Genomic DNA, 27,975 nt, shown 5'->3' on the forward strand with positions numbered 1-27,975 from the left:
TATAACCTGTATTTAAAACTTCACAGCTATTTCTTGCACTAATTTTTTAGTATTTCTTAGATGGAAAAAACCTATGTTGACACATACTCAAACTAATGTTTGGAAATAAGATGTTGGGGATATTTTGGCAGGTCTAGACTATAGAATTGTCTAGATTATTTCATTGGAACTACTTACAAAGTAAATGCTAAACACCAAGACTAAAAGTCTAGTCCACAGTATTTGTAGCTTCATCATGTTTCTTTTCTTTTTGCCTCAACTGACAAGGCATCAGAAAAACTGCTTCCTGTCTGCAGGTAGCGCCTTGTTTGTTCAAAGGGTCAAAAAGATTAAGTATGGAAGCAATGAAACAGTTTTACTGAGAGTGTCTGGTTTCAACAAGTGTGGAAGTTTGTGCTGTCTTGTCTCTAGGGAACTTGATGGAGCATCTCATACATCACACTGAAGCAAACCTTCAAAGACACGAAGGGCTGTGTCACGACAAGCCCTGAGTTGCCAAGCGGTAAGTGGCCGGGCTCCTGAATTCCCCTTCTGAAGCTTGCGACTAAGAAATACTCATGGGGAGGGCTGGGCAGAGTTCACGAAGCAGCTGGCTTGAGGAGATGTGCCAGGCTTTCTCCGTTCTCCTGAGTCAAGGAGACATGCAATGCCAGCCCGGTCCCAGCCTCTGCCGATAGCAGCGTGGAGAAAGGAGCACGGCCCATGCTTGACTTCTTCCCTCGGAATGACAAGCCCTGCTGACATGAAGAAAATGCCAGGCAGCCTCTTCTAGGCCAGGAGCCAGGACTGCTTTGTGGCTAACCCGCTAGGTAGGGCTTGCAAATATCCCCTTCCCCAGAGACCCGCAGTGGAGGAGGTGCTTTGTTTGGGCCAGCCTGTGCTGAGCAGGTTTTGTGGCTGAGGCGGCAGCGGGTAACATCAGGCTCACAGCCGTGCTACAGGGAGGGAAGAAGCAGCCGGAACTGCTGTGAAAACCAGCTGGTTTCAAGCTGCCTTGCCTAGTAGCAAGATGGAGGACTAAAAACATGATGCATGGGAGAAAACTGTTCAAAGGAGCCCACTGAAGGAGCGTGTTCAGGGACAGTAATTCCCCAGGCCAGCTAAAAGCAGCAGCGGCACCGCTTTGCCTCCAGCCATAGTGGTTGTCAATGCAATCTGGTGGCTGGATTCACGTAGCCTGCACAATGCAAGGCTCAAGCAAACAAAGTCTCCTCAAAAACTCTAGCTCTGGTTTGCATCTCATTGCCACCAGAATAAACAAGGAGCTTCTTTAAAAAAACCCACATAGTCTAAAAAAATTAATTATGCTAGGCATCAGAAGGGGCTGAAAAATAAATGCCTGCCAGGGACATGGTTGTGAAGACAGGAGGATAACAGAAACATCAGCACCATGAACTAGGTGCAAACTGGCCCTGAATAGAGAGCTAACTGGCTGAAAGTTTATAAAAACAGTGCAGGGCTTTGAGGTGTGGAACTATTTTCCACAGGGACTCTGGAGAGCAAATTCATTTTAAACATTTTTGAAAGACAGCCTGGTTGGACAGCCCTCCTCCAGCTGACAGCCTTACAGAATTCTTTAAAGCCAGTGTTGAGGCTGTGAGACGTAGCGCATACCAAAGCTTGCCTCCAGAGAAGCATCTGAGACCTTTGCTGCTGCCTCCAGCGAGGCCACCATCTCACCCGGAGGTCCATCCCAAGCAGGACTGACCCACTCAGTTCCCGCTGGAGTCCAGGCATTTCCCAGCACCTGCTTCTCTGAATACCAGGGACAAAAATGGAGTTGTTTGCATTCTCTCTTTCTCCAGCGCGCTTTCATTTAAATAGATTCTGGTGTGGGCTCTAGCAAAACTGTTGTGTGAAAAAACAGGTAAGAAATACATGCATAAGAATTTCTTACACACTTTTTATGCATAATATTTTTGAGGGCTTCGATATTTTTTTTTAATTAAGTTGTTTGGTTTTTTTCCTTTTCAATACTTTCTTCCTACTTAAGCAATAGCTGTATGTAGACAAGGGTCAAATCTCAGTGGCTTTACCTGGAATTGCTTCAGTGTTACAAAATACTTAGAAATTCTTTAGCTGAAGGCGTTTTTGTGAATAAATACAATCCTCCTCCCCCCCACCTCAGTTCAAACACATCCTACTTCTTCTCAAGTGGATTTCTCCCAGCACATAAGAGTGGTATCTGAGGGCAGACTTGTTGGATTTGAGAACTCTATGCAGACGAGTACATTTCTTTACCTCCTTTATGCATCACCCATTTGCTGCTCAGCTCTGCCCTCTTACCTCCTACTTCCCACCAGACTCTCCCCACCTCTTGTGACTGAGACCTTTTTTCTACGCAGCTTTGCTGTTGTTACAGCCATCGGATCTGCATGAGAGCGCTCATAGCCTGTACTGTACTAAAAAGCCAATTTCATGACACACAAGGAAAGATACGAACAGCAAGACAAAAATAATCTGTGCAATTTGTAGAATTTCAGCATTTCCATTCACATCGTGACCTGATTTATCTGACTTGAGGATCCATCTGTTGTGCTGAGATGTTTTCCAGCAGTAATGACTGTTGGGAGCCTTTCCTAATCTTCTTTCAATTCCCAACATATTTCTTTCCCGTTTCTGCAAGGACAAACATTTATTTATAACTCTTTATTCTTTCAGCAGTGAAGAACTACACCCTAGGCATTGCAGTAATACAAATAAATACTCATAATGAGCATCTTGGGGGGTCAAAACCCTCCTGTGTTTTCTGAACACTTTACCCACACTGTGGATAAGGGTGGCTAAAATGCTGGGAACTACCCAGTGCAAAACCCTGCAGTGTCCCCCAGCCAGCGTCGTTTAGAAGCCACAGGGTCCAGCGGGTCCCATCACCCTTCCCAGGGTGTGCAACAGCCCCAGCAGTGAATTTAGCAACTTGCCCCTGTTTCCAGCCTCAGGACCTGCAGTCACCTCACACACCACAAAAATAGCAGCCTACCAAGTTACTTGTGTACATACGAGGGGAGGGGAAGGAAGTAATAAATCGGACTTTTCTCCCCGTTAATCACACAGTGTGGTACCACCTTTTTACCACATTGCTCCTCAGGAGTGGCCCAATACACACCACACAGCTACAAGTGCATCAAAACCATAAGCTACAGTGCATCAACAAACCTATCTCTACAAAGTCACTTCCTATCGTAGGTAAAACCAGCCATCTTCATTCTTGCAGTGAAATCTAACCCCACTTCTAAGGAAAGAAAAGAAGAAAGAACCCATGTAAGCCACTTGTTTCATATCACATAGCAGTGTAAAAGAAAGACTGGGCCAGGAAACTAATCTTTTTACCAATTAAGAGCACTTCCATAGTTTAGGCACATAGGATATACCTATACAAAGAGAATTTGCCTTTTATATCTCGTATTCCTGAAGACAGAAAGAGCATTGTTAGTCCAGGACTGAGCAGAAGACCATATAGCAAATACCAGACTGTATTGTCTGCATTAAAAACATTTTTTCCTCCTTCTTATTAACTGGTAAATTTGTGGCTTATATTTAGATTAGCAAGCATAGCTTTTTGCAAAGACATCAATATTGTATTGTTGTCCATAGAAATTACAATTTTTAAACAGTATTTTGAATCTGAATACATTCATAGTGAGATCAATAATAATTTAAAATTTTTATTCTACCATTTTTTCCTCCAAAATGCCATATGAATTATACATTTGAGTTTAATAGGCAGCCTTTGAGGAGACCATTAATTGAAACGTTCTTGCAGCAATTAGCTTTTATCTGCTATGGATCAGTTCAATATTTTCTACTTGAGATAGAAAGTGGTAGTAAGTTTGCCCAAGTAAAGGCAAATCCCAGCCAAGGTAAAGATTTGTAAGAAAAGCAGATGCCAGGCAAAACCAGTTTTCTTTTTTGTACTGTCTGCACCCCAAAACACTTCTTGATATCCCCCCATAACCCTCCTCTTAGCTTGCCCTAGCTTGAGACAGCCCTCAGCTGACCAGTTTGTGCTGAAGCTTGCACTGGGCTTGCCAGTGTCTGGGATAAGCTGGAAGCATTAACTCCCCACTTTTAAAAACATTACCTTCATTGTTTGCAGGAAGCATCAAAGTATAGCATGTGTCACTGATTTACTGTCACCAATCCCCTTTAAAGCTTCCAAGCACGGTGAGTTAACTCAATAGGTGGGTCCCCAGCTGGTATTGAACTACAGAAACTACTTAATTAAACAGCAGATTTCCAAATCTGGGTTGTTTTGATCGTGTTGATTGCTCTCTGTGATGGCTTTAAAGGTACCACCTGAAGTCCTAAAGGTCTAATTAGTACCTGAGTGTCCCTCTCTGAGCATCAGGTGAATCACGGATTGTCTCCCGGAAAACACTAACTGTTTAGGAGTGATTTATTAGGACCCCTCCTGTTACCTTTGTTTAAGAAAAAGTCAATTTGGAGGGATCAAGGAGCCCTGAAGCATATGCTGCATGTTCTGTTTCACTATTTTTATGCCTAAATTAACAAGAAATGCCCTAGTGTATACGATGACATGGTTTTGCTGCATTTATCATGGATCTCTGAATGTTAAATTATTAAGGTAGCAGGTATTCAAACTGTCTATCATCTGTGCTCCTGAACACGAACACTCCCATACTGAGAGCCAGCACCAGGCTTACTTCTGCTGTGGGCAGGTTTACTATTTTTTGTCCTATTAATTGCACTGCAGAACATACCTCACTGTATATCCTCATAATCCACAGACCTGATAAAAAATTCTCTTTCACTTTAACTAGAGTTTCACTCTGTCATCACTGGCAAGAAAGGAAATAGTTTCAAGTTAGTTTCTCTAGAATTAACTTCAGGCTGTCAGATAAATACCCCTTGCAATCTCATGTTTCCTTGCTGAGCCCTGGAGGAGTCAGTGAAATGTAGTAACACGTGCTGCATGGTTATGGGATATTTTGTGGAGAAGCCAGGAGAGATGTTACTTCAGCGCTATGGTTTATGGCACAAAAATATTTAACAGGCTCTCCCAAGAAACGCTGCTTTTCATCAGCTTCACAGCAAGCAGAGAGAAAAGCCCCTGGTGGATAATTGCCCTCCTCCTTTCCTCTTACGTGTTCGCCCTTCACCTGCAAGGGCGGCAGCAGTGTGAGCAACCAGGCCTGCTTTGAGAAAATCCCAGTTACCAGGTGCTGTGCAGGTCACCATGATAGCACATGGATGGGCCAAAAACGGTCCGTCACAAGAACCTTCTATTAGCACAGGAAAAAGTAGCAGCTTGATAGCCTTTGTCCTTACTGAAGGGACCTCCAGCATTCCAGGATCTCAAATGGTAACTGAGCAGCATCCATGGTACCACATCGCAGGAGACTACCAAAATGCTATTTTTCAGTGCATTAAAAAAAAAAATTAAAAAAATTCACACTTGCCTTCCTCCTGGGCAGGTCCCTTCACCCTTGGCTCGGGGCAGGCAGCCATGCTGCTGGCAGCCACTAGAGGATGCCCCCAGGGCGCTTGGGCGGCAGCGGGTCAGGTTGGTTTGGGTCTGGGCAGAGCCTCCCGGTCCCTCTCCTGGGGCTGCTCCTTTCTCACCTGTGGCGTTAGCACCCACGCCATCACACACCTGCAGTCACTTTTGCATCGCTGGAGGTTGCCTGAGGTTAATTTTGTGTTGCTGTGGCAGGTGGTGAGTGGAAAAAGGACTTTCCCAATAGCTCTGAACCTCTGCAGGGCAAGGGGGGTGGGGGTGGCAGGAAGTGATATTTCCAGGTGAGGAAAACTCCTAAAGCACTGGAAATAGCAAAAGCCCAGGATCTGTGCTCCCTGAACGGCTGTGCGGCAGAAGGAGGAAGGCCGCCGTTGAAGAGGAGGGTTGCATCCCTCCTTTTCTGCCTACTACAGTGTGGAAGCGGGACCAGGCTGCAGGTCACTCAGCCAGACCCCGGGGACCCCGGGGTGCTTCCCTTACACTGCTAGTGACAATGGCCGAGGGTCCCTCCCCAGCTGCTCGGTGGGATTCCTCCCTGGTGTAAGCTCCCGGGACACCCAGGCAGCCCCGCCAGCCCTGCTCTCCTCCCTAGCCCAGCGATTAGCCCATAAGCTGCTCATGTCAGCTCGCTTTTTGTAAAAGCACCTCTAAATTTCACCCCAGGCTTTATTTATTGAGTTTCTCTGAACTTTTCCTTTCTTTTTCCCTCCTGCCAAGGCCCGGAGACAGTACGAGCCCTGGAAGTTAATAGAAAATGCCAAGCTTAGGTTTTTTAGGTCACTGTAAACTACACGCTTATCTGCTTCCAGAACACATAAGCCACGGGATGTCACCTCATGTCAACACAGAAGGGTAAGGACTAGAAAGATGGTTTTGGCTGTAGATATGAATAGGTCAGGATCACGCAGGCGATGTATATTTTTCCTGTTTCCCCAAAGGATCCATACTCTTCTGGCAGCAAAGGTCTTTTTATATCTCTGGATTTTCATATTTTGCCCAGCAGCCTACCATAAGAAAGCACAAATCTACTAAATGGTAACATGAGGGATTATTTCTACTCATCTGTTGACAGACATTTCTCCAGATTGGATCAAATGATTAAAGGTATTAGAATGACGTCTTGCAGATCCAGATCAAATCATTTGAAACCTTGAGACTGTTTCTCCTTTGCTTGGAAGGAACTACCAGAAATAGTTGTAGGTGCTAATTGCCCATTATTCTCACTAATGTGAAATTGTTAATTGGGATCCTTAAATATTTTACTTGCTCAAATCCTGACTGGGGGAGCTCAAGATGGAAGGACTGTGCAGTGGCTTGCTTCCCGCCGTGCCGTTCAGGGTCTCCTCCAACGCCTGAATGGTTCTTCCTCCAGTTGCTCACACCGAGAAGAGGGGTCCAGGCTGTGAAATCTTCCAACATCTCACATTGCAAAGATGGCACTGATGAAAGTCAAATTCAATCAGAAGAAACGGGTAAAACTAGCACAGGGACTATGGCTCATGAACTGGTTTTCAGTGTTTGCTGGAATCGTTGTTTTTAGCATGGGATTGTTCCTCAAAATTGAACTCCGGAAGCGAAGTGAAGTGATGGACAATTCTGAAAGCCACTTTGTGCCCAATTCTTTGATATTGATGGGTATATTATCCTGCGGCTACAATGGTTTTGCTGGCAAAATTTGTTATGATTCTCTGGATCCCGCTAAATTTGCCAGGTGGAAGCCTTTGCTGAAACCCTACCTGGCACTATGTTTCTTCTTTAACATACTTGTTTTCTTCATTGCTCTGGTTTGCTTTCTCATGCGGGGCTCTCTGGACAGCACGCTGGCCCAGGGGCTCAAGAATGGCATGAAGTTCTACCGGGACACAGACACCCCTGGAAGATGCTTCATGAAGAAGACCATTGACATGCTCCAAATTGAGTTCAAATGCTGTGGGAACAACGGCTACAAAGATTGGTTTGAAATTCAGTGGATCAGCAACAGATATCTGGACTTCAGCTCCAAAGAAGTGAAAGAGTAAGTGCCGTAGTGGGGTTTGTAGTGCATAGTACCGTTCATACTAAAGAAATGTACATCCCAAGAGGCACTGGCCAGAGGGGGTTTTGTATACAAGGGGGTTTTGTTCTGCTCTTGCTTAATAAGGACTCCAAACGATCAGCTAGATGGCTTCCTCCCCTGACAAATTCCTCTAATGTTATCCAGAGCCTAAAATACAAAGCATATACAATTCTCACTTTTACTCAGTGCAGCGTGAACAGATTTAAAGTAGTATTTTTTACTCTTTTACCTCTTTGTAAACCCATTTTGTTGAGCCACACATACCTACTCCCAAAACTACAGGAAAGTATCAGAACTTCACTAATCCTAAAGCACATTTCAATGTGGACTTACCAAGTTCCTAAAACAAGACTTCCCTGGATATATACTGTCAATGCCACTTTCAAAACTCCAATTAGGTATTGGCAATTAATCAGTCTCATGGAAACAAATAGGAACAGTAACACTTTACCAATAACTTGTGTTTTAAATCCTTAAGATTTAGAGTTTGATTTTTATATTCACTCCATGGATTCCTTCAGCACTGTGACACTACTGAGCATCAACACCCGTTGATGTTCCTGGCTTTGCACAGTGTCCCCGGTAGCCAAAGGCATTTTAAGTTCTTCATTGTGTAAAAACATGTGCAATATATATACTTGTGCCTAATTTTTTTTTAAACCTCATGAGAAAACAGCACTAGTTTCCTCTGTACAAACCAGGACAGATTGTTGACCAGAAATATCTTAATGGCTCTGATGTCAGTGCCTAAAGAGGCAGTAATCTCAAAATCAGGTTAGGTGCCGTAAGCACAAGTAAGAAATAAACAACGAGAACAAAAGAACTTCTGAAATTAAAAACTGAATGTTGAGCACAAATACCCACAACTTTAAAAAAAAATAAGTACGAGGGGAAGAGATCGTTATTCAGAGTTCTTTGGGAACATCATTCATTAGCGTTCATGCTCTGTGGTTGCACAAAGGGTCTTGCAAACTGGAAGCAATCTGCCTTCTAAATATACTGCCTATGTTAAAAATGTCTGAAGTAATTTTGTAAAAAGCTTTGTGTATCTCTTGGGATCCCTGCCTGACTGTGTAAGAGTTACTTCATGTGTGTGTCTCTCTGCATATTGTTTTGACTTGCTGGGTGGTCTGATTGTTTTTGCAATTCTGAACTAGGACTTTATAGTGAAAACTGTTGCAGGCTTAACCTATTGCACTGTGGGGTTATAACAAATACATCACTATTTAATAAGGGAGTATTTGCATTGCGAAGGTATGCCCATGGGTATAAATAACTACTTGAAAACACCTTGCCAGCATTATATGGAGATTTGAGAGCTGTAACTTAATCCACCAGCAGTGGAAGGGCAAAGCACAGAGGCAAAACAAGGTTATATTGCCCTTAATAACTGATGTCTTGTTTGGGACTGAGACTCAGGGCAATTTCTTTGTACTACTCAGGCAGGAAATAGGCCATTAAAAATCCACAAATGGATGTTAATGAGTCAATTCAAGGTTTGAACTACGCTGTGGTGCACAATGTCTGCTCACCTTCCTGGCGCGATGTTCCGGCCCCTTTGAAGTCAATAACAAAGTTCTTAATTCCAGGGAAGGTGGGAGTCTATCCCCAGCAATGTGATTCTTATATTATTTGTAGAACGAAGGCCTGATACAATCTCTCTGAAGCTGGTGGAGCATTTACACATCACTGGGAATTAGACCCAACTCAGAGCACACTTTGCACCTGGAAATAAAACCTCAACTGCATTTGGCATTTAGGTATATTTAGGTCATGACTGCAAAGTGGAATTTTGCTTCACCAGGCTGTCACAATCACCTCTCTCTCTCTATGACACAGCTGTAAGATATCCGTATAGAAAGCTACAAGTGACTCTCAGATGTTTTTTTCACCTTTCTGGGTCACTGGGGCTCTCCATTCTGTCATTTTCTAAGCAAAATGGCATTTGTTAGAGTTGCAGTCCTCTTATCATAGTCTTTTACAGTCTCAGTGGAACTATTTGCCTTCCAAGTATCTCTCATCTAAGTATCTCATAAGGCACCAGACTAAATGGCTGTTTATGGAGAGCAACCACAGTCTTAAATGAACAACAGCTGGGGAGCTCCTGCAACGACTTCAGAGATTTTTCAGCATCCTGTTGCTGAAGCACATTTCACGTTTTAAATGCTGGCTATCTTCCCAAGCCAGGAGTAAATGCACAACCCCTTCCTGGAGCTATTATCATCCAACAGAACCTATTAGGTTTGCCAGATCCATGGTCTGGCTGAATATGGTGGGTCCTAAGGCTGTTGCGGGTCCTTTTCCAAGCTCAGGTCACCTCCAGCATCTCCCTTCCACCCTAACTGTGCTGTGATCACTTTTTTCTGACTGCCCCTCCGGAAATTTCTCCCTGCCATTTACTTTTCTCAAAAAAATAAGTTTTTTTTTAAGAAGTGATCTGGAGGGTGCATTTCCATCATGAAGAGTTAATTATAGATTTGGTGTAGCCTTGACATAGAAAACGATTTCAGAGAGGAAAACACCTGGGACAAACACTGCTATATGAACAGAGGATGCAGAGAAACGGCATGGCCAGGAGGCACGGTGGAAAATCTGTGTTGCCTTTGCTTTCCTTTCTCGAGCAAGTTTGCTCCGGTATATCTTTATGTATGTGTGCATATGTGTGTGTATTCATGCTTCCTTCTGCCCTTGCCCATAGTCGGATAAAAAGCAACGTGGACGGACGGTACCTGGTAGATGGTGTCCCTTTCAGCTGCTGCAACCCCAGCTCCCCGAGACCCTGCATCCAGTACCACGTCACCAACAACTCGGCTCACTACAGCTACGACTACCAAACAGAGGAGCTCAACCTCTGGCGCCGGGGCTGCCGGGAAGCCCTCCTGCACTACTACAGCAGCATGATGAGCTCCATGGGCGCCGTCGTCATCCTCGTCTGGCTTTTTGAGGTAACTCTCTCCCCCCAGCCCCGCTTTGCTGAAGCGCCAGCTCTGGACGAGCAGAGTGTTTTTCAGCATGGACTTTTAAGTTAAAGATCAGATCTATTTAAAATAAATCATCCACCATGGTTCTTTGGCAGAGAAAACATCTAACAGTGAACATCTGCGTAAAGCCTAAAAGGTCCCAGGCTGGAGACACAGCTGGGAAGCATGGGGGGGGCTGTTAAATTATGGACTGCCCCTTCAGAGCAAGGGGCCAGAGCCTGGAGCATCCCACGGGAGGGAGGGGAAACAGGACTCATTTTCTGCCAAATGCAGGGTGGAGCGTGCAAGGGCTCAGTTGTCCAGATGCATTAATTTCACATGTGTCACCATTAGTGGGGAATGAAAAGTACACAAAGCAGTGCATCGGAAAGAGATGGCAGTAATTCGTGGGACAGAAAGTGCAATTAAGCAGTTTATGTGCTGATGAAAATAAGACCTAGAGCTGTGTGCAGTGTCCAGCTTCAGGGCAGCATTTGGTTTAAGGTCCTTCATCAGCTCCACCAATGTTTTTGGTCACAAGAAGCGGTTTAGGTGAAGCAGGTGGATTAATTTTATTTTACTCTGCTTCCTGAAACCATAGTCCATATGCAAACAGGTGCCAACACTGCCCAGTGCAGATGTTTGTGGGCACCATAACCCAAAGTGCAGCTTTGCTGCTAAAATACTGTTCATCCAATGTGAGGAAAATGCATCCTTCTGCCCCTGGGAGATGGCCAGTTTTCTGGCCAGGGTGTTTAATCAATGCTAATACGCAGGGAGCGTGAGCTGGCAGCGGCACGAGGGCTGGCGCGTGAGGTGCTGGATGTGGAGGTAGGGCAGGACCAGGTGGGGAGTGGGGAGGGTGCAGCTCACTGCGTGACATGGAGGGAGCAGACCCTTTTGAACCCTTCAAAAGGCAGCTGCAAATGGCATTGCCTGTTTTAAATGGTTCAGCTGGGTGTTTAAAAATTTATATGAACGCAAATCAAAAAAAAAAAAAAGATGCATCGTATTTTGATAGAAGCACTGGCCTACACCCTTCCAGGAATGAAGATGCTTTTTAGGAAATAAACACCTACCCAAATAATCTGTGAACTGGAAAACATATCATAAAGTTACTTCATGTTGTGTTATTTTTAAAATAACTGCTCCACACGGCAGAGAAATGTACTGCCTCCTTGGAGTGCTGTTCTGCTGGTAAGAAAAGAAAGAGAAGCTCGTGCCTCAGCTCAGATTCAAATGAAGAGTTCTTGAAGAGAGGGGAATTTCTGCTGTATATGAAAATCAGAAGGAACTTCAAAAACTCAGGGGGAAAAAGGCACAGAAATACTAATGCCAGCAGTGAGAAATCATGACTAGGAACCTGTAACATTCTGACTTGTAGGAGATTAAAGACATTAACATTAACAGTAGCGATAAAAATACAGTATTTTATGTCTAACTCTTCAAAGTACACCCGGGTATTTTTTTTTCAACCTGTGGCATAATGAGAAATACAATATTCTCTGTTTTTCTTCATCTTTTTCCAAATAGAAGGTGAGATTTTTTCTCCAGCAATCAGAGGACTCTCAGGGCAAAGCTTTAAAGAAATATCACAATCCGAGGTTATATTAATTGGCCCTCCTGAATATTTATGACTTGCCTGATATTCTACCCTAAAGGGTCTAGATGTGGGTCTCCCTCCACTTTTAAGGCAAACTTTGAAGGGAGGAAGCAAAGCAGGAGGCAGACATTCATTTAGTCCCCCTTGAAATACAACCACTTTCTTTGAATTCCAGTCAGGTAGGAAACAATTTTACACTGTGTAGGAGTGCGGCAGAGGTCCCGACTCCTGGCCGAGGTAAGGTGCCGGTCTGACCGGGGTGCAACCCAGCAGGCGGTTAACGTGCTGGCCCTGCGCTTCTCATTTTCCCTTTGGCTTGCTGAGAAGTTACAGAAAAGTGCCAAAGCAGAGGAGCATCCTGGTTTGCTTTGCAGCTGGAGCCGCTTTGAACTCAAGCCAAGCGGTACGGACACAGCATCTCCCCAGCAAAGCCCTGCTGGGGGCCGGCAGAGGACTCTTCCAGCCGGGTTGGTGGTCCTGAGGTGTGGGAAGGGGGACAGAGCACGGAGGGAGACACTAATCACAGCTGTTACTTCGAGCTGTGGAAAACCATAACATGCCAAACAGGTGTAGGGACCTCAGGGAAGACCATTTACGTTTAATGTTTCTATATTAGGTGCAAGGGAGAATGAACCTATTTTGAAGTATCAGAACTTCTATTGGAAAAAAATGTCGTGTGTCGTATTTTTTGGTAATTACATTATTAACCACATGCTGCTTTTACTAGCAAAAGCTGTAGGCTTCCCATGAGTGACAACTGGTCATGAGGGGGACAAAAAAAGATCACACCCTGCTCTAGCTAAGCCGCCTCAGGCTAAACCCTGACAAACAGATGGGCTTCATCACAGAAGGTCAAGCGGAGGAAGCCTGGCTGTCTTCTCGACCTGCCTCAGCCAGCAAAGAGGAAACGAGGGGTTCAAGGATGCCCTGGAGAGAGAATTTCAAAATGAAGGGAGGGCAGTAGCCATTTCCTCAGATCCTCCAGGTCCTTCACCTGTACAAACACATGGCTCTCGACAGGTCACAGCTACTGCAACAGCAGAGACCCTGAGATTCACCTCACATGTGGTGCCACAGGGAGCCCAGCACTGAGCTCCAGGAGGTGGGAACCCAGGAGAGCGATGAGACACGAGCGGGAGGTGCATTGCACCTCACGCACTGGAGAGTGAACTCTCCGCTGCATTGAATACCAGGGGTGAACTCCCTATAATCTCCAAAACCAACCCCCAGGCAGCAGGGACCCCCCAGAAGGACAGTTGGCTCTGCTGGCACAGACCGAGGGGCTGAGCGTGCTGTGGTGCAGGGGGATGCACCAGCCCAGCCTGTCCATGCCTAGCCCTGGAGGAACACCGTGGCCTTGTTCTTCCTGCCGCTGTAAAGCTGCTGTAAAAGGACAGGAGTGTCATGATGGTTTGTCTCTTGGCCAGGGGAAAGCATCGCTCAGAGACACCGGGCTGGCTTTGGGACCCTGATGCCCAGGCCTGCTCTGCTGGGTTGTGATTAAACACAGGTCTGCAACTCAGAGTCACAGACTGGATGAGTTTGGGAGGGACCTGTGGAGGTTATCCCATCCAACCCCCCTGCTCAAGCAGGGCCACCTGGAGCTGGGTGCCCAGGACCATGTCCAGGTGGCTTTTGAATATCTCCAAGGAAGGAGACTCCAACATTTCTCTAAGCAGCCTGGGCCAGCGCTCAGTCACCCTCACAGTGAAAAAGTGTTTCCTGACATTCAGAAGATCCTGCATTTCAGTGTGTGCCCATGGCCTCTTGTCCTGCCGCTGGGCACCACTTAGAAGAGCCTGGCTCCATCTTCTTCACACGCTCCCTTCAGATACTTGTACACATCAATGAGATCTCCTCCAAAGCCGTCTCTTCTCAAGGCTGAGTGTTCCCAGCTCTCTCAACCTCTTCACACAGCAGAGGTGCTCCAGTCCCTTCACCATCTCAGTGGCCCTTTGTTGGGCTCCCTCCAGCATGCCCACATCACTCTTGAACTGGGGAGCCCAGCAGTGGATGCAGCACTCCAGCTGCGGCCTCACCAGCGCTGAGCAGAGGGGAAGGATCACCTCCCTCGGCTCGCTGGCAATACGTTGCCTAATGCAGCCCAGGATACCCTTCCCCAGCTTTGCCACCAGGGCACGTTGCTGGCTCATGTTCAGCTTGGTGTCCACCAGGCCCCCAGGGCACTTTACTGCCAAGGTGCTTTCAGCCAGCTCCCCCCAGCACATGCTGGTGCCTGGTGCTGTAACTTCCCTGGTGCGGGACTTCGGCAAAGCCAACGGTCTGAGGCTCTGTGCTACCATGTAGGAGACAGACTAAATGACCAGACAGTTGTCTCCAGCTTCCTGGACTCTCATCCAGCAGAGAAGGCAGGCTTGGGCCAGCGGAGGTGATGAGAGCCAAATGTTTTGCACTGCTTTTAGAAAATTTCAACCCAGGGACCCAAAATCTTTCTAAGCAAGATTTTTAAGAAAATGAAGTCTTACACTGAGAGAAAATGTCATGGAACCTCATCTGAGGGCAGTTCAGCTGCTCCCTTCTGCAGAAACACCTTCCTTTTTTAAAGCATGACCATATTCAGTGGCTTAGAGCCACCTAGGAAGCCTCAGCTAATTCTGCTGTCAAATAGTGGAACTTGGCCACCAAAACCAGCTCCTGCTGACACGTGGTGAGGTGGCACAAGTAGAGAGCAATGCGGAGGCATCTTTTACATCCAGTCCCATTAATCTTTACTTGCAGCAGCCTTAATATGAATGATATGAGTCCCATGACTGATGGCAGCAAAACTGGGACTCAGATTGAAGGGAAGATGTCAAAGGCTTTAAATCCCAAGACTAGTGTGATGCGATTTGTCACTTCTTGTGGCTTTTGTTGAATAGTGTTTCAACTGATTTAAGTCATCATCATACTGGGTAGATCCACAACAAAAGGAGACCATTTCTAGATTCACGACCATTAGAAACTTCTTTGAGGGCCAAGGTGTGGCAAGTCATGCATTCCTATGTTAAACAGGATGAAAATTTGCCTTTGGATATGGATGTATTTGATGAAGCTTGTTTGTTTGACCAGTGTTTTTCCCTTTCTAATCTTGAGTGAAGGCAGAGAAACATGAACATCTGAAAATTTTGAGAGCAACCAGTGGTAGCTTTAGTCTTCCAAGAGTTTGTAGACACTGACCATACACAAGCAGGATGACCAGGGTAGATAGGCTAACGAATGGTCCACAGAAGCACATGCTTGAGCAGCCCCATGAGCCCAAAAATCCAGATGTGAATTTTGCTTTTGGGCATGCTGTGTGGCTGAATCCCAACTTCAAATCTGCCCAGCTACCTGCTGCTGTAATCCTGCATGACAGTTTGCAAGCTTCCTCCATCTTTAATTCAAAAGCCTCCAGAGAGAGCAGCACCTTGCAGGTCCAGGGCAGCTCCCCGGGGGCCTCAGCTGTGCCAACAGGTAAGCAACACAGAGGGATGCTGGCCTCTTCAGCCATTAGTGTTTGGGAGGACCAGAGCTAATCATTTCCTTGGGAATTTGGATAGGATAACAGAGGCATCATATTTCCCTTACAGAACAAATCCTATGAGGACTTAGACAACAACGAGTGGTCTCAACCCTAGCTTTACCTAGCACACGAAAGACTAAACTAGTCTTGCTGCTGCCCCATCCCAACCACCTGCTCCACCACCTCATCAAGCTGGCTCTTCTGGGTCCTGCCTTTTCTTTCCTTCTCCACTTCACGGATCAATCACTTCTCTTCATAAGCACCACAACAGTGCAAGTCAGACTGTTCTGCACGGTGCTAGAAGGCAGAGCACTGGTGAAAAACTTTCTCTCTGGAGGCAGGTTTGGGGTGTCGCTAGTGTCAGGGGTGTTACACTAGCATAACAGAGTTGAAGAAGTCTCAGTCAGGGCTGCTGGGACTGGTGAATATTTTATCAGAAATAGAAATTTGTTTTGTTCTAGATAGAGCCAGTGAGAGATGCAGATCACCTGCTCCCTTGCTTTCCTTATTTGCACATACCTATATAAAAACAAAACCAGAATTCAAAGTAGACAAGCTGATGGCTCAAACCCTAATGCTGCTGTGTTCTGCACAGTTGCTGATTCATTAATATCTCTTGGATCAGATTAATATACTCGCCACACATATTGAAGTCAACATGAATTAGAAATATTTAGAGTTAAACCAAAGTGGATATTGTTGCGCACACAAACAGCTTTACGGACACGTAGTGCACAGGAGCAGAGGTTTCATCAGCATCTCCCAGGAGGTGCCACCCCGTGAGGGGGTACGTGGTGTTCACTGATTTCAGACCTCCACCGTCTCCTTTCCTAGTTGCAAAGGGACATTTTCCTGCTGCCAGCTCCCCTTCAGCCCTCTGGGCCCCAGCTCAAGGGGGAAGGCTGCCCAGCATCTCCTCTCATGTGGAGGGTTCCTGCAGCCCTTAAGCTGTACCTGTGTGGTGCCTTTAGCATTTTGTCCACACAGCCAGCCCAGGCTGCTCATAGCGGAGGACGGTGAAGGTGTGGGCAAGGGTGTAAAGGTTTGCCTGACACGCTCTATCTTTTCCATTGCACGGCGCAGATATCCGTGATGGTTGGCTTGCGTCTCCTACAGACCTCTCTGGAAAGCATTGCAAATCCTGAAGACCCTGAATGTGAAAGCGAAGGGTGGATCCTGGAGAACAGCCTGAAGGACACTTTGAAGTCTGCGCTAGAGAGTTTGAAAAAGATTGGAAAGTTCAATCAGGTGGAAGCAGATGCTGAAGGGGCTGAAGGAGGGGAAGGTGGGAAGACACCAGCCATCACAACAGTCAGTTGAGCTTCTAATTGATGTAAGATTGACTTTTTATCAGAGAGGAATCAAAAAAACTGAGAATTGTGAATAACTACATTTTAAAAGCTATGTATCAACCATCAGAATACACATTTCTACGCATACTTTTTTTTTGTATATGGGCATATATAGTGCACCTTGGGATAATACCTTTACCACAATGTGAGTACACCATATCCGTATCTTCTTGGGGAAATGACCTCACTAGGACTTGCAATATTCACATGTTCCCTTAACAGGGACAGTTAGTTTTAACACAAAAAATAAATTGCTGGCATCACAAGGTGATCCATTCCATCTTATTTTGAAATTGAAAGTGGAATTTGAAAAGTTAGCATCTTTTGCTCATGTTGTTTTATCAGCATACTTTATGTACTTCAAATTTTAAAGACAGATTGGTTTTCTGGGGAATAACGTGTTAGAAGTCAAAGAAAGCAGGATTTCCAGAATTGTTTATAACTTAGTATACTGGTATTTTGACAAACCTCTCATATACTGTGATTTTTGTTAATGTGCTAAGCAATGGTATTTTCTGCTGTATTCTTAAGGTGTACATAGAACAAAATGCAAACTTATGCTGAGAATTTACGTACTAAGCAAAAATTGTAATTTAATGAAACAGCACAAGTATCACGAAAACAACATTAAGGTAAATTTATGGGGTTTGTTTCTCAGGGTTTTTTTCAGTCTGTGTATCTTGAATGAGTGTGCTGTAGACTTATGCTTCACCTTGTATTTAAACAAGCAGAAGCTTAGAAGATTCCTCTTTTAGTGAGTGGAATCAATGCTATGGGCATGTGCCAGTTCCAGTTATTCTTGACATTTTTAAAAGTATGTAATCTCATAATTTGCCCCAGAATATTCAAGCCCAACTATTTGCAAGACAAGGAAAAAAAACCCAAACCCAAACAAAACTAAACAAAAAAAGTCTTCCTAGAAATAACACTTCAACTGTTATTCAGGGTCCTAGTAAATGGGTACCATTCATCCACAAATACATCAAACCTCAGACTTTGAGGCCAGGGAAAAGTAAATTTACATCAGTACCCAGTGTGCAAAATTTTACAAGTTTCATTTTTCTTTATCAGTGATAGGGCACCCATCATTCTATCTTTTACGTTGAAGGCACACTTTGCATATGCTGCCATCTGTCCAAACATACTATCGTAGCTGGAGGACCCTATTCTCATATACAAAGTTGGAATAAGACATGGAAGTAGTTTGCTCTGGTGTGCGGCCTCTAGTAAGGGCACAGAGTGTCATCTTGAGTTTAGATGCCAGGTAATTTCAGCTAAAGGGAAAGAAACCCAAGAGAGCAAGCCCCAACCTCCTGCACAAACGATTGCAGACATCCCAGTCCCTCGGCTACAAGCCCGGCACCACACTTATTTCTACCCCGGCTGTGCAAAACCTCTGCTTCTCTGCGGCGTGCCCGGGAGAGCTTTCTCAGAGGGTCCTTCCCACCTGGCTGGTGGTGGCTCTTCAAACGCAGCCATGTTTGCAGCTGCCTACTCATTGCACAGCCTGTTAGTTTTCATTCTTAACTTGTGCACTTGCCCCAGCAGCACTCAGCTCCTCTGGCTTTTGTTCAAACTCCTTCTAGGCTGGACAGGCCAGTTCACAGCAGATCAGGGAGGGACATGTCCGTACATCAAGCCATAGTCTACACCTCCGTGGCCAGGCTGTCTTGGGCCATCTGCACACAAGGTTTGATTTTGACAGGTATTCATGGCATCCTTTCACTTTTTCAAAGCTGGTCAAAGCTTTTAACTTCAGTTACCATTATGGATTTAGTTACAACACTGAACTAAAAAGTCAGCTCTCTTCTTTTGTGTGTAAGATGGACTAGAACAAGGGCACTAACGTAAAAGCCAACTTGCTACTCACCACAGCCTATCATTTACTGCTTTGCTGAGGGCCACTCTGCATGGCAGAACTGTACAAACCAGACCAACTCCTTCCTTCTCAGGAGGACATCACTACAACCAGCTGTTCCTCTCAGCTGGTCCATTACAGAAGAACAGGATTGTGGATGGCGCACGATGTGGCCACATATATCAGAGAAGAGCTTTTTGGAGGAGTCACATATGGGTAGGAGCTGCACTACAAGGATTAATTACAGTTTTTCCTTGTGAGGCTTCCATGTGCTGTGAGCTATACCGGTTACTTGAATAGACATCAGACTTTTCAGAGACCTAGATTCATTGCTGCCCTAGAAATCTGGTTTAGGCCAATGATTTAGACAGGATTTTCCAATTATTTGTGGTCTCCCTTTTTATTTTTTTTATTTTTTTTTTCCCCAGTCTATTGCTAAAGCAACATAACGAATCGTCAAATTATTCTTTCAATGCCACACTGGAGAAACCAGTTCCCAGAGCAAGAGTCTCATGGTATTTAGCAGGTAGAGAGACCATCTGAGACAGGTTTATGAAGAATAGTTTTGGAATCAGGGGTTTGTACAAATAAGAACAAATAGTGTATGTGCTAATGCCGTATAAAATAAAGCCTCCTGGTTAATGAAGATCTTTATGACATCTTATGATTACCACAAGATTGTAATATGACTGCTTTGTAAAATATTACATGTAATATATCATTCATCCAATCTTACATACACTTTCTTGTGACGTTGCAAATGCTGTTCTAGATAAAGATATCTCTGCTGCCTGCAAATGTAAATTTAGGTATTAAAAATTGTATTGCAAGTAAAGAATCTCTTTAAAGAAAATGTTTAAATATATACAATTTAATACAGATTTCTTTAATTTGCGTTACTGCTGACTTTTTGCTTCTGAATTCATTTTTTGGACCCATTCTATGTGATCCTATAGGTGGGAAGCCTCTCCCCACCCCTTATATAAAGCTCTGAAAGAAAGCAAACTTTCCTCTTCTCATGTGCCCAGCTAAGCTCAGGATGTGCACACAGACCCCTTCATCATTTGCCTCTTACTACAAACAAACTTTGCTGGGCCATTTTAGTGGTATCCTCTTGTAGTACATAGGAATTAAAGCATCTTCACAGGCCTTGACTTCTAGGCATGCTCAACAAGTGAAACCACCAACATCCTCAGGGCCCTTGAAAATCAGCTAAACTGGGTTTATAACCTCTTTTTCCCCCCATTTAAATCTGACTTGCAACAGACATCCAAAAGAAAGCATTGTTGTTGCTTTAAATTGAAGACTAAAGCTCATGTAGTCAAATCTGCCTGCAGCAATCCAACAACTTCCAGAGCTGTGCCCTCATTTTCAAACTAATAAACTTCAGAAGGATGTGAGCTTAATTCATACAAACCAGGCCACTTCTTTTTAGGTACCTCCATACGGATTACCGGCTTAAATCCCGGTACCCAGATCTGAGAGCCAGCCCAAGGCCTCGAAGTTTCAACTTTTAAGAAATATCATTTCTGTTTTAAAAGAAATGACAAAAAGTGCGTTATTTTACTGGTGACATTTATTTGAAGGGGCACAGAGCATTCACTAAAGTGTTTTAAAGGAGGAAATATAAACAGCTTCCTTAAAGCTATTAATTCCCAAGTAGCCTTAATACAATTGATAAGATTAGCCTCCATGTGTTACATGAGCTCGGACATTCTGTAATACCAGACAAATGCATGTGTGCAGCTTAGCAAAGAGCATGGGAATGCTATATCGGGCTCGCAGGCATTGCGCGCTTGCCAGCTAACGGTCAGGGAAGATTTTCAACACTGATGTAAAGAAAAAGGGATCCCGGCAAAACAGTTACTTGTTTCCACCGGACTTGTTTGTTTTGTAAAAAAAAGCCAAACACTGCTTTTACCATAATCAGTGTAAAATGGGGACGGATCCAAATGCTTATTTAAAAAAAAAAAATAAAGAGCATTATTAGAGATTAGTTAATTAAGAGATAAGGCCAGAAAAATAGAATGGAACCATGTGATAACAGCCCCCTGTGGGGAGATGAAGGCTTAGGCAAATTTATTTCTGGTAACAGCAACGCACCTGTCTCAAATCCAAAGTAATGCATACATGAAACTTTTTTAATTATTATTATAATATCAGCCCTACAGCGTTCAGTGACTGACTGAAACACTGTAGCAGTAAAACACTTCTCTCAAAGCATCTGCGTTTGCTGACCTGAATTTTGATCCAAAGCACAATTGTGAGGTAGGAGAGCTGGAGGAAACCCTGGCCTGGAGCTCAGGTTTGTGGGCTCTCCATGTGGGCACACCACTGCAGCACCCCTGCCCAGGGAGCGTCCCCCCCCTGCTCTGCAGTCACCCCCTCAGCGCAGTGCCAGAGGATGGGCTGAGCAGGGCTCCCACCCCCCATCCACCAGCCCCTTCCGGAGCCATACACGCAGAACAAGTCTTGCCTGATTAACCTCTTTCTACTAGAAAGAACAGTCCATGAACATGAGTCAGCTCTTCAGTTCTTTACGAGGCTCATTTCCATAGTGTTGTTCTCCAAACCAGTTTTCCCAGAGCAAAGGGCGGTGCGGGAATCAGAGGTACCACTCAACCTCAGCAGAACAAGGACGAAAGGACAGGTCTGCAGCCAGGCCACCCAGCTCGCACACCCTACATCACACGCACAGGCAGAACAGGGTCAAGCATCACTGATCAGAAATGGGGAGACACGGGCACGACTGCAGCTGGACGGGCGATGAGAGGAGGAGACCAAAGCAGCAAGTCTGAGGCACACTATTCCCCGGACTGACAGTCTTGTTAAGAGTGTGAAAATGAAGGTTAATTCTTGGAAAAAACCTACCCTGTAGAGGACACTTTGAAATATACAATACAAAACTTAGCAGCATCAAAGAGCTGCCATCCCTCCCAGCTGTGCAACCCTCCCAGCTGTGCATCCCTCCCGGCTGGAGACACAGGGAGCCCGCTCTCCAGCCAGGCAGCGGCACCAGCGTACCCAAACTGGCAGGAGGTTGCTCGCTGCCTCCCGTTCGCAGACACGAGGTCCCCAAATGCAAAGCTTTCCTTGCAGGAATTGCTTTTACCTCCCCAGCTGCCCAAGCAGCCTGCTCAGAATGCAGCACAGCTCTGCCTCAGGGAAATGCTTTTCCAGATGGGTGCAAATTTTTCCATTTGCGCACACGTTTCCTCTGATACAAGTAACAGACTAAGGTTAAACAACACAGGTGGAAAATGCAAACAAGGACAAGGTGAATTCACAAGTTCATATGAATGAATCTTTCATTAATTACATAAATTAATCAACAGCAGAAGTAAGATTGATTTTTAATGCTGCCGTAGGCATATTTTAAGTAAATTACGTCAGTGTTTCTTATTTGCACCCTTGAATTTTAAATGTAATTAGGACCTAAAATGTAAATTTATTCTATACTTGTCTGCTTGGTTTTTTTTAATTATTATTATTTTAGAGTACTTCAGATTATTCTTGAGATTAGGTCATGTTAAAAATGGATTAAATTGATTTCAGGAAGCATTCTGTTCAGGAAGAGACTCTTATTGGTATGTCTAGATTTCAAATCACGATGACTGCAGCATGTCCCTGACTCCAGTGGGATAAATGACTTTCTGTCCCCTCCCTCTTTGCAAGCTGGAGCTCCACCAGGAGTGCTGCTCATGCAGGTACGCATTCCCAGCGCCACGTACCCTCCTCAGGTATTTCACACAACTAGGTCTCTGCCACTGGGGAAGACTTAAGAAGTGGATCTTGAAGCTCTGAGAGCAGGAAACAACCCCATCCTCCTTTCACTACAGTCACTGCCCCTGCAGCCCTGGGAAGCCACGCGCGCCTTGCTCGCCATGCCTGCAGCCGGGCTTCCCACCCTTGGCATCTGTCACGCTCCAGAGCAATGAAGCAACTGTGTTGATTCTTGGGTTTGCCATCTTAGACAGACGTGACACCTTTCAACACCTGCTTAACTTTTATTCCACATCTGCCCAAACATTTGAAATGCTACCCACACTGAAAAGTTTTATTTCAATATCTCACATATGCCGGTATTAACAGTAGTCACACCCTAGCCTCCAAGCTGAACACCGCATGCTTCTGCATGCTTGAAGTTCCACACACATTGCTATCACACATTTAAGTCTCCTTTAAAAAAAAAAACAAAACAACAAACACTCAAAATTCCTTATTTTCAAGCTCCATCCTGTTCAAGCTGACAGTAGAGACAGAGGGGAGCTTGAAGCCTACACTGTGAAGTAATACACAGAAAAAGAAAATATAACACAAAGTACTTGGTTTCAGGGTTCACGCAATGTTCTGACATTGCAGCTACTAGAGCACCTCATGAATTACCAAAGCTTGACATGGAAAGATTTCTAACACACAGACGAGACGCCTGACTATTTCAACAGCATTAAAAGGATGCCTAAAAATTACTGCAGATTTTTTTTCTTCTTCTAGTGTATTTGGTGCCAAACTGCACATTTTTCCAACAGACTCTGATAGAGTCATTGCAAGAAAATGCAGGCTCCTTGGAGCTGTCTTTATGGGAAGCAAACATTACCTATTGCAGGCATCTCTGGTTAGAGGACACCAGTGAATTACGTCAGTGAACATATTGCTGATCTCCTTGCCTTATTTTTATATAACCTTTTCTCCGATTTATTAACACACTTTAGCATCCTCCTTCTTTAGAGTACTGTAAGTACAGAAATGTTTCACACATTATCCCTCAAATATGTGACTGATTTCAAATCAACACCTTGGTTTTGTAAGTCACTGAAACATCCCTCAGTGGTCTGCACAGATGCCATCACTAACCTGAGCTGAGTGGTCCCACCCTGCCTGGGGCTCACTAGCCCCTCTGGCTTTCCTTGCAGGATCCTACACAAAGGACAAGCTGGAAAACTTACCACCTACGAGCTCACACCGTCTGGAAGAGACTGTGAAAATACATATTTACAAGCTGATGAAAAAGTAACATTTAATCATTGCTGTCATGGAGATGATCAGTACTTGCCATTTCTTAGCTCCTACACCTGATGCACTGCAGAACTCCTCATAGCCTCCCTCTTCTTTCTTCCTCCATCTGACAAATCTCTCCATCAAGACACAAAGATGTAAGATTTGGGCATCTAATGCTTGCAAGCTGGGGGAGGGGGAAAAGTGGCAGAGGAAGAGGAAAAAGTATGAATACGCAACAGCCTCAAGGTAAGAACATGCAAAGCAGTTTTTATACTTGGTACAAAGATGTGTGGAAGAAATGTTAGAACTGCTACGAATGAATATAAATAGAAATGTACGTGTATGAAACAGCAGAAGAGACAATTGAGCAAGCCTTTGAAGAGCAGCATGTGTAGATGAACAGAGATGTCACTGATGGAATAAAGTGAGTAGATGCTGAGACTCGTGCTGTTTGCACCCAGCCCAGGAAGCCTGAGCTCCAAATGGCCACAGTACTGTGGACTTCTCAGAAGCAGACCTGCACTTTGGTAACAAGAGGGAGGGTATGAGGGTATAGCATGTTGTGCATGCTGTTCCTCCTCACATTGTTGCACACTAGCCAAGGCACCCCAAAACAAGGCAAGACAACAGGCAGCCTCAAGATTTAGACAGGCCAAGTAGGATACTGAGGCAAACCACCACAGTTACTGCTGAACCCCAATAGGTGCAAGAGACCTTTCCAAAAGCCAGCCTGCCATCACCACCCAAGTGGTACACAGGGCGGACTCGGCAGCCGTTGCTCCTGTCCTTCATAGCAGTAGCTCTGACCAGACCATCCGGACACACGCAACTTGGCTCCTGTGGGTGTAAGCGTGTGGGTAGATACACTGAACTTGAAAAGTTAAACAAGATAAAATCATGCCGTTCCGTAGGGTCTCAAGCTGAAGCAAGAGGATGTTTTAGCACAGAGCTTCCACCTGTCACCATAAACACACAGCCGCTTCTCGGGGTTGGCTGGTGGCAAGGTGTACTGAGCAGCATGGAGACACTCCCTACGTGTTCGGAAGGTCCATATTCACAGGGCCCTGCTTTGCAAAGCTCTGAACTATTTCACTGCAGCTCATGTTGCTGTATTATCAGCCTGTAAGATGTTTAACAAAGTATGTATTGATTAATGTAAGGTAAAAATAATATCATTGACAGAACTAGCTCAGTACTGCTGCATGTAAGTCACACCTGAGTCAGCCACCACACACTCAGCCGACTCTCCCAGAACAGAACCAGGAATCACTCTTTCTCCTGACCATTGTTAGCCTCACAATAACATAGTCAATGATAAACCCCTTCTCCCTTACTGTAAAAAGCTGTCCAACAGCCTGAAGAGCACAGCTCGGCGGGGCTCTCAGTCAGGCCTTGGAGGGCTTGCCATGAACGAACTCCCAGAGCCTGGCCCGGGGGCACGCGCTGACTGCCCGTGAGCTTCAGCCAAGCCTGGGAAACCCAGCTGCCCCCCTGACGTGCTGTTTGTCACTGTCCCTTACCCAGCGGCTCAAACTTCCCCGTCAGCAAACCCCCAGACTGCATGGGCCCTGCCGGCTGGCAGCAGGAGGCTCCAGCTCCTCCCGGGCTCTGCCTCCACGCTCCGGAGCTGCCGCGGCCTGGGCTCACGCTGCAGCCCCAGCAGCCAAGCAGGCAGCCCGACTTACGTTATCCCAGGCCGATAGCAATGCCCCTCCATCAGTCACTGCTGGTTCCCCAAACCAACAAATGACACTCCAACAGGGTGAAGCTGCCTTCTGTTAACTAGAAGTTATCAGCAACTGGAGATTAAGGTGGGCTATCCACACCGCCACCCCTTCCATCAGGCACTAAACGATGGAGAATTTCTGCCTAAGCAATACCTGTTTGCAATGTTCTTACTGTGGGACTCTTCCCACCTTGACTTGAACGTAGCCCAAAAGGAGAAGCCAACTCTCCTCCTTCCCATTCTTCTAAACATTCAAACCCCATGAAATAAAAAAAAAAAAAAAAAAAATCAATCATGGTAAGGAGAGACATTTCCCTAGATACAACTTGTCTGTAAGACTTCCCATCACTGGCAAGCATCCGTTCTGTGTGCCTGTCCCAGATCTGTTGCAGCAGTACCACACAACCCGAACCAGTCACCCAGGGAAAGGGGACAGTCAGATGGTGACTTGCTAGCTATGGACACCCAGGTGTGGCTGGCAGGCGCTCTGGCTGTCGCCGCTCCTGGAGCACCTAGAAGCATTCGGGCAGAAGGCAAGCCTTGATAGTAATGGAATTACATTGTTCCCATGATCTCCAACCTTCTCCCCATGCAGGGTCAAGCAGGACGCTGGGACACTCACCATAAGGAGCTGAGGAACTGAACAGCTAACAGTAGAGAGTTGGGATTCCTCCCTAAGTCAGTCTTCCTTTAATGCCAGTTAAGATGTAAAAAGCACCATCCCACTCCCACTAAGATGCAGGATTAGCCAGGTAACAGTCCTGGCTCACCAAAAGCAGAGCAGACTGCAATATGAAAATATGATCAGAGACCCACAAAGATCAACGCAGTATTTCTTACTACGATCAGAGGGAGCCTCCCGATCCTGGCCATATACAAAATCATTTAAACGTTGGGTTAGTTTAAAGGCCTCTGTTCCTCTTTCACTTCTTAGCAAATTAAAATTGCTGGCTGTAAAAGCACTTTCTCTGTACACTAGATGTCTTTAGAAAATCTTTAAATATGATTTCAGACAACACCCTTGTAATCAATCTGGGGAGGTGCAGACTAGGCAGACTGCAAGGTGGACAGCAATCTGGCTGCATTTTCAGGCTCAAAGGGCAGCAACACACAGTTGGAAACCAGTTACAAGTGGCATTCCGCAGGGGCTCATATTCAAGCCAAAACTGATTAACAGCCATATTTGCCCTTATATAATCCATAACCTCAACAGTGGAATGGAAATACAGAGCCACTACTACTTGCCAAAGGCAATTCCTAGAAAAGAGAAATCTCTTAGAAAAGGAAATTCCAGGGCAGAAGGGAGGCTGATTGCATACTTGGTTGATCATAATGGGACCCTACTTCCTTTGTGCAATTTAATCTTCCAGAAAGGAAAACAGCTGGGATTTTGTGCTTGAAGGTACTGGCACAGTAAGTCAAGCATCCAGCTTCTCTACACGTTGTGGTCATAAAGAAAATTATCACAGTTATGGAGCTTCTAAAACAAAACACCAAGTCACATAGCATAAAATAAAATGCACCTAAAATGAGGTGCCAGGGCTGGAGCATGGGAGCTGGCATGGCTTCATGTCAAATGTAAAACAACAGAATAGGGTCTGTGCGGCTGCACGTGCAATGTCTGCTGTCCCAATAAAAGAAGTTAACCATATAGTGCAGGAATATATTGAACACTTCACTTCAGGTTGTTCCCAGTGCTAGAGTGGGAAATGAGGCCCAAATTTTAGTTGCTCAGTCATCAGCATGCAGATTAGTTGGAGGGGCATAGAAGGAAGCTGTACGGAATTGGGGGAGCGCTGAAGATGCAAATAGCTTGAGAATCCACAAGGGCTTTATCTCAGCCAACAAATCCCCAATAACATTTCAGATGAAGTAGAGAGCTGTGGGGAGCACTGGCTCTTGGCACAAGTCAGAAGGCATCAGCTGTTTATCTCTGTTATGTACTTCATCCATCACAGTAAGAAAGAACCTCTTATGGCAGACTGGGGGGGAGTACAAAGTGTTATCCTGAAGTAGAACAGAGTAAAAAACATTACTGATGTGAACCTCAGCCCTCAGCCCTTTATAAAATTTACAATCCTTTAACAAGAAGATTGGTATAGGTCAAGAAAGGTTTAGCTGACTGAAGCAAATGACACTAATAATATAATCATCTTACAGTTGTAGCTGGGAAACTGCAGATGTTGCACATCCAGGTATTTCTGTTAGTTTGTGATTAACAAGGTGACACACTTGAAGGAACAAGATCAGCAAAATTCTAAGAATGTTTAAAAAGTGCTTCTTGAATGTCAACACCAAAAGCATTTACCTGATACTTTCAACCTTTGTATTCCGTTATGACGGTTTCAGGTTTGGGGATTTTATGTTTTTTTTGTTGATGGGGTTTTTTTCTCTTCTCATACATATAACGCATTCTAGATTGCACACATAATCCATAAATA

At 45.0% G+C, this 27,975-nt stretch overlaps 1 protein-coding gene across 1 annotated transcript; it reads left to right on the top strand.

Moving 5' to 3' along the window:
• Positions 1-6,405: 6,405 nt before the first annotated feature.
• On the top strand, positions 6,406-19,558 carry PRPH2 (peripherin 2). Its single transcript, XM_037405863.1, has 3 exons — positions 6,406-7,493; positions 10,234-10,480; positions 16,684-19,558. Exons 1-3 carry the CDS (start codon positions 6,913-6,915, stop codon positions 16,918-16,920), a joined length of 1,065 nt encoding a protein of 354 aa, XP_037261760.1. The 5' UTR covers positions 6,406-6,912; the 3' UTR covers positions 16,921-19,558.
• The last annotated feature ends 8,417 nt before the right edge of the window (positions 19,559-27,975 follow it).

Source organism: Falco rusticolus, chromosome 12, assembly GCF_015220075.1.
Source record: "Falco rusticolus isolate bFalRus1 chromosome 12, bFalRus1.pri, whole genome shotgun sequence".
In the NCBI taxonomy this organism is placed as follows: domain Eukaryota; kingdom Metazoa; phylum Chordata; class Aves; order Falconiformes; family Falconidae; genus Falco; species Falco rusticolus.

Bases quoted from the DNA above. Each gene is read 5' to 3' on its own strand.
- PRPH2 (XM_037405863.1), top strand. From the start codon at position 6,913: ATGGCACTGATGAAAGTCAAATTCAATCAGAAGAAACGGGTAAAACTA. The intron at 7,494-10,233 runs GTAAGTGCCGTA...CCTTGCCCATAG, and splicing joins AGCTCCAAAGAAGTGAAAGA to TCGGATAAAAAGCAACGTGG. The intron at 10,481-16,683 runs GTAACTCTCTCC...TGCACGGCGCAG, and splicing joins TCCTCGTCTGGCTTTTTGAG to ATATCCGTGATGGTTGGCTT.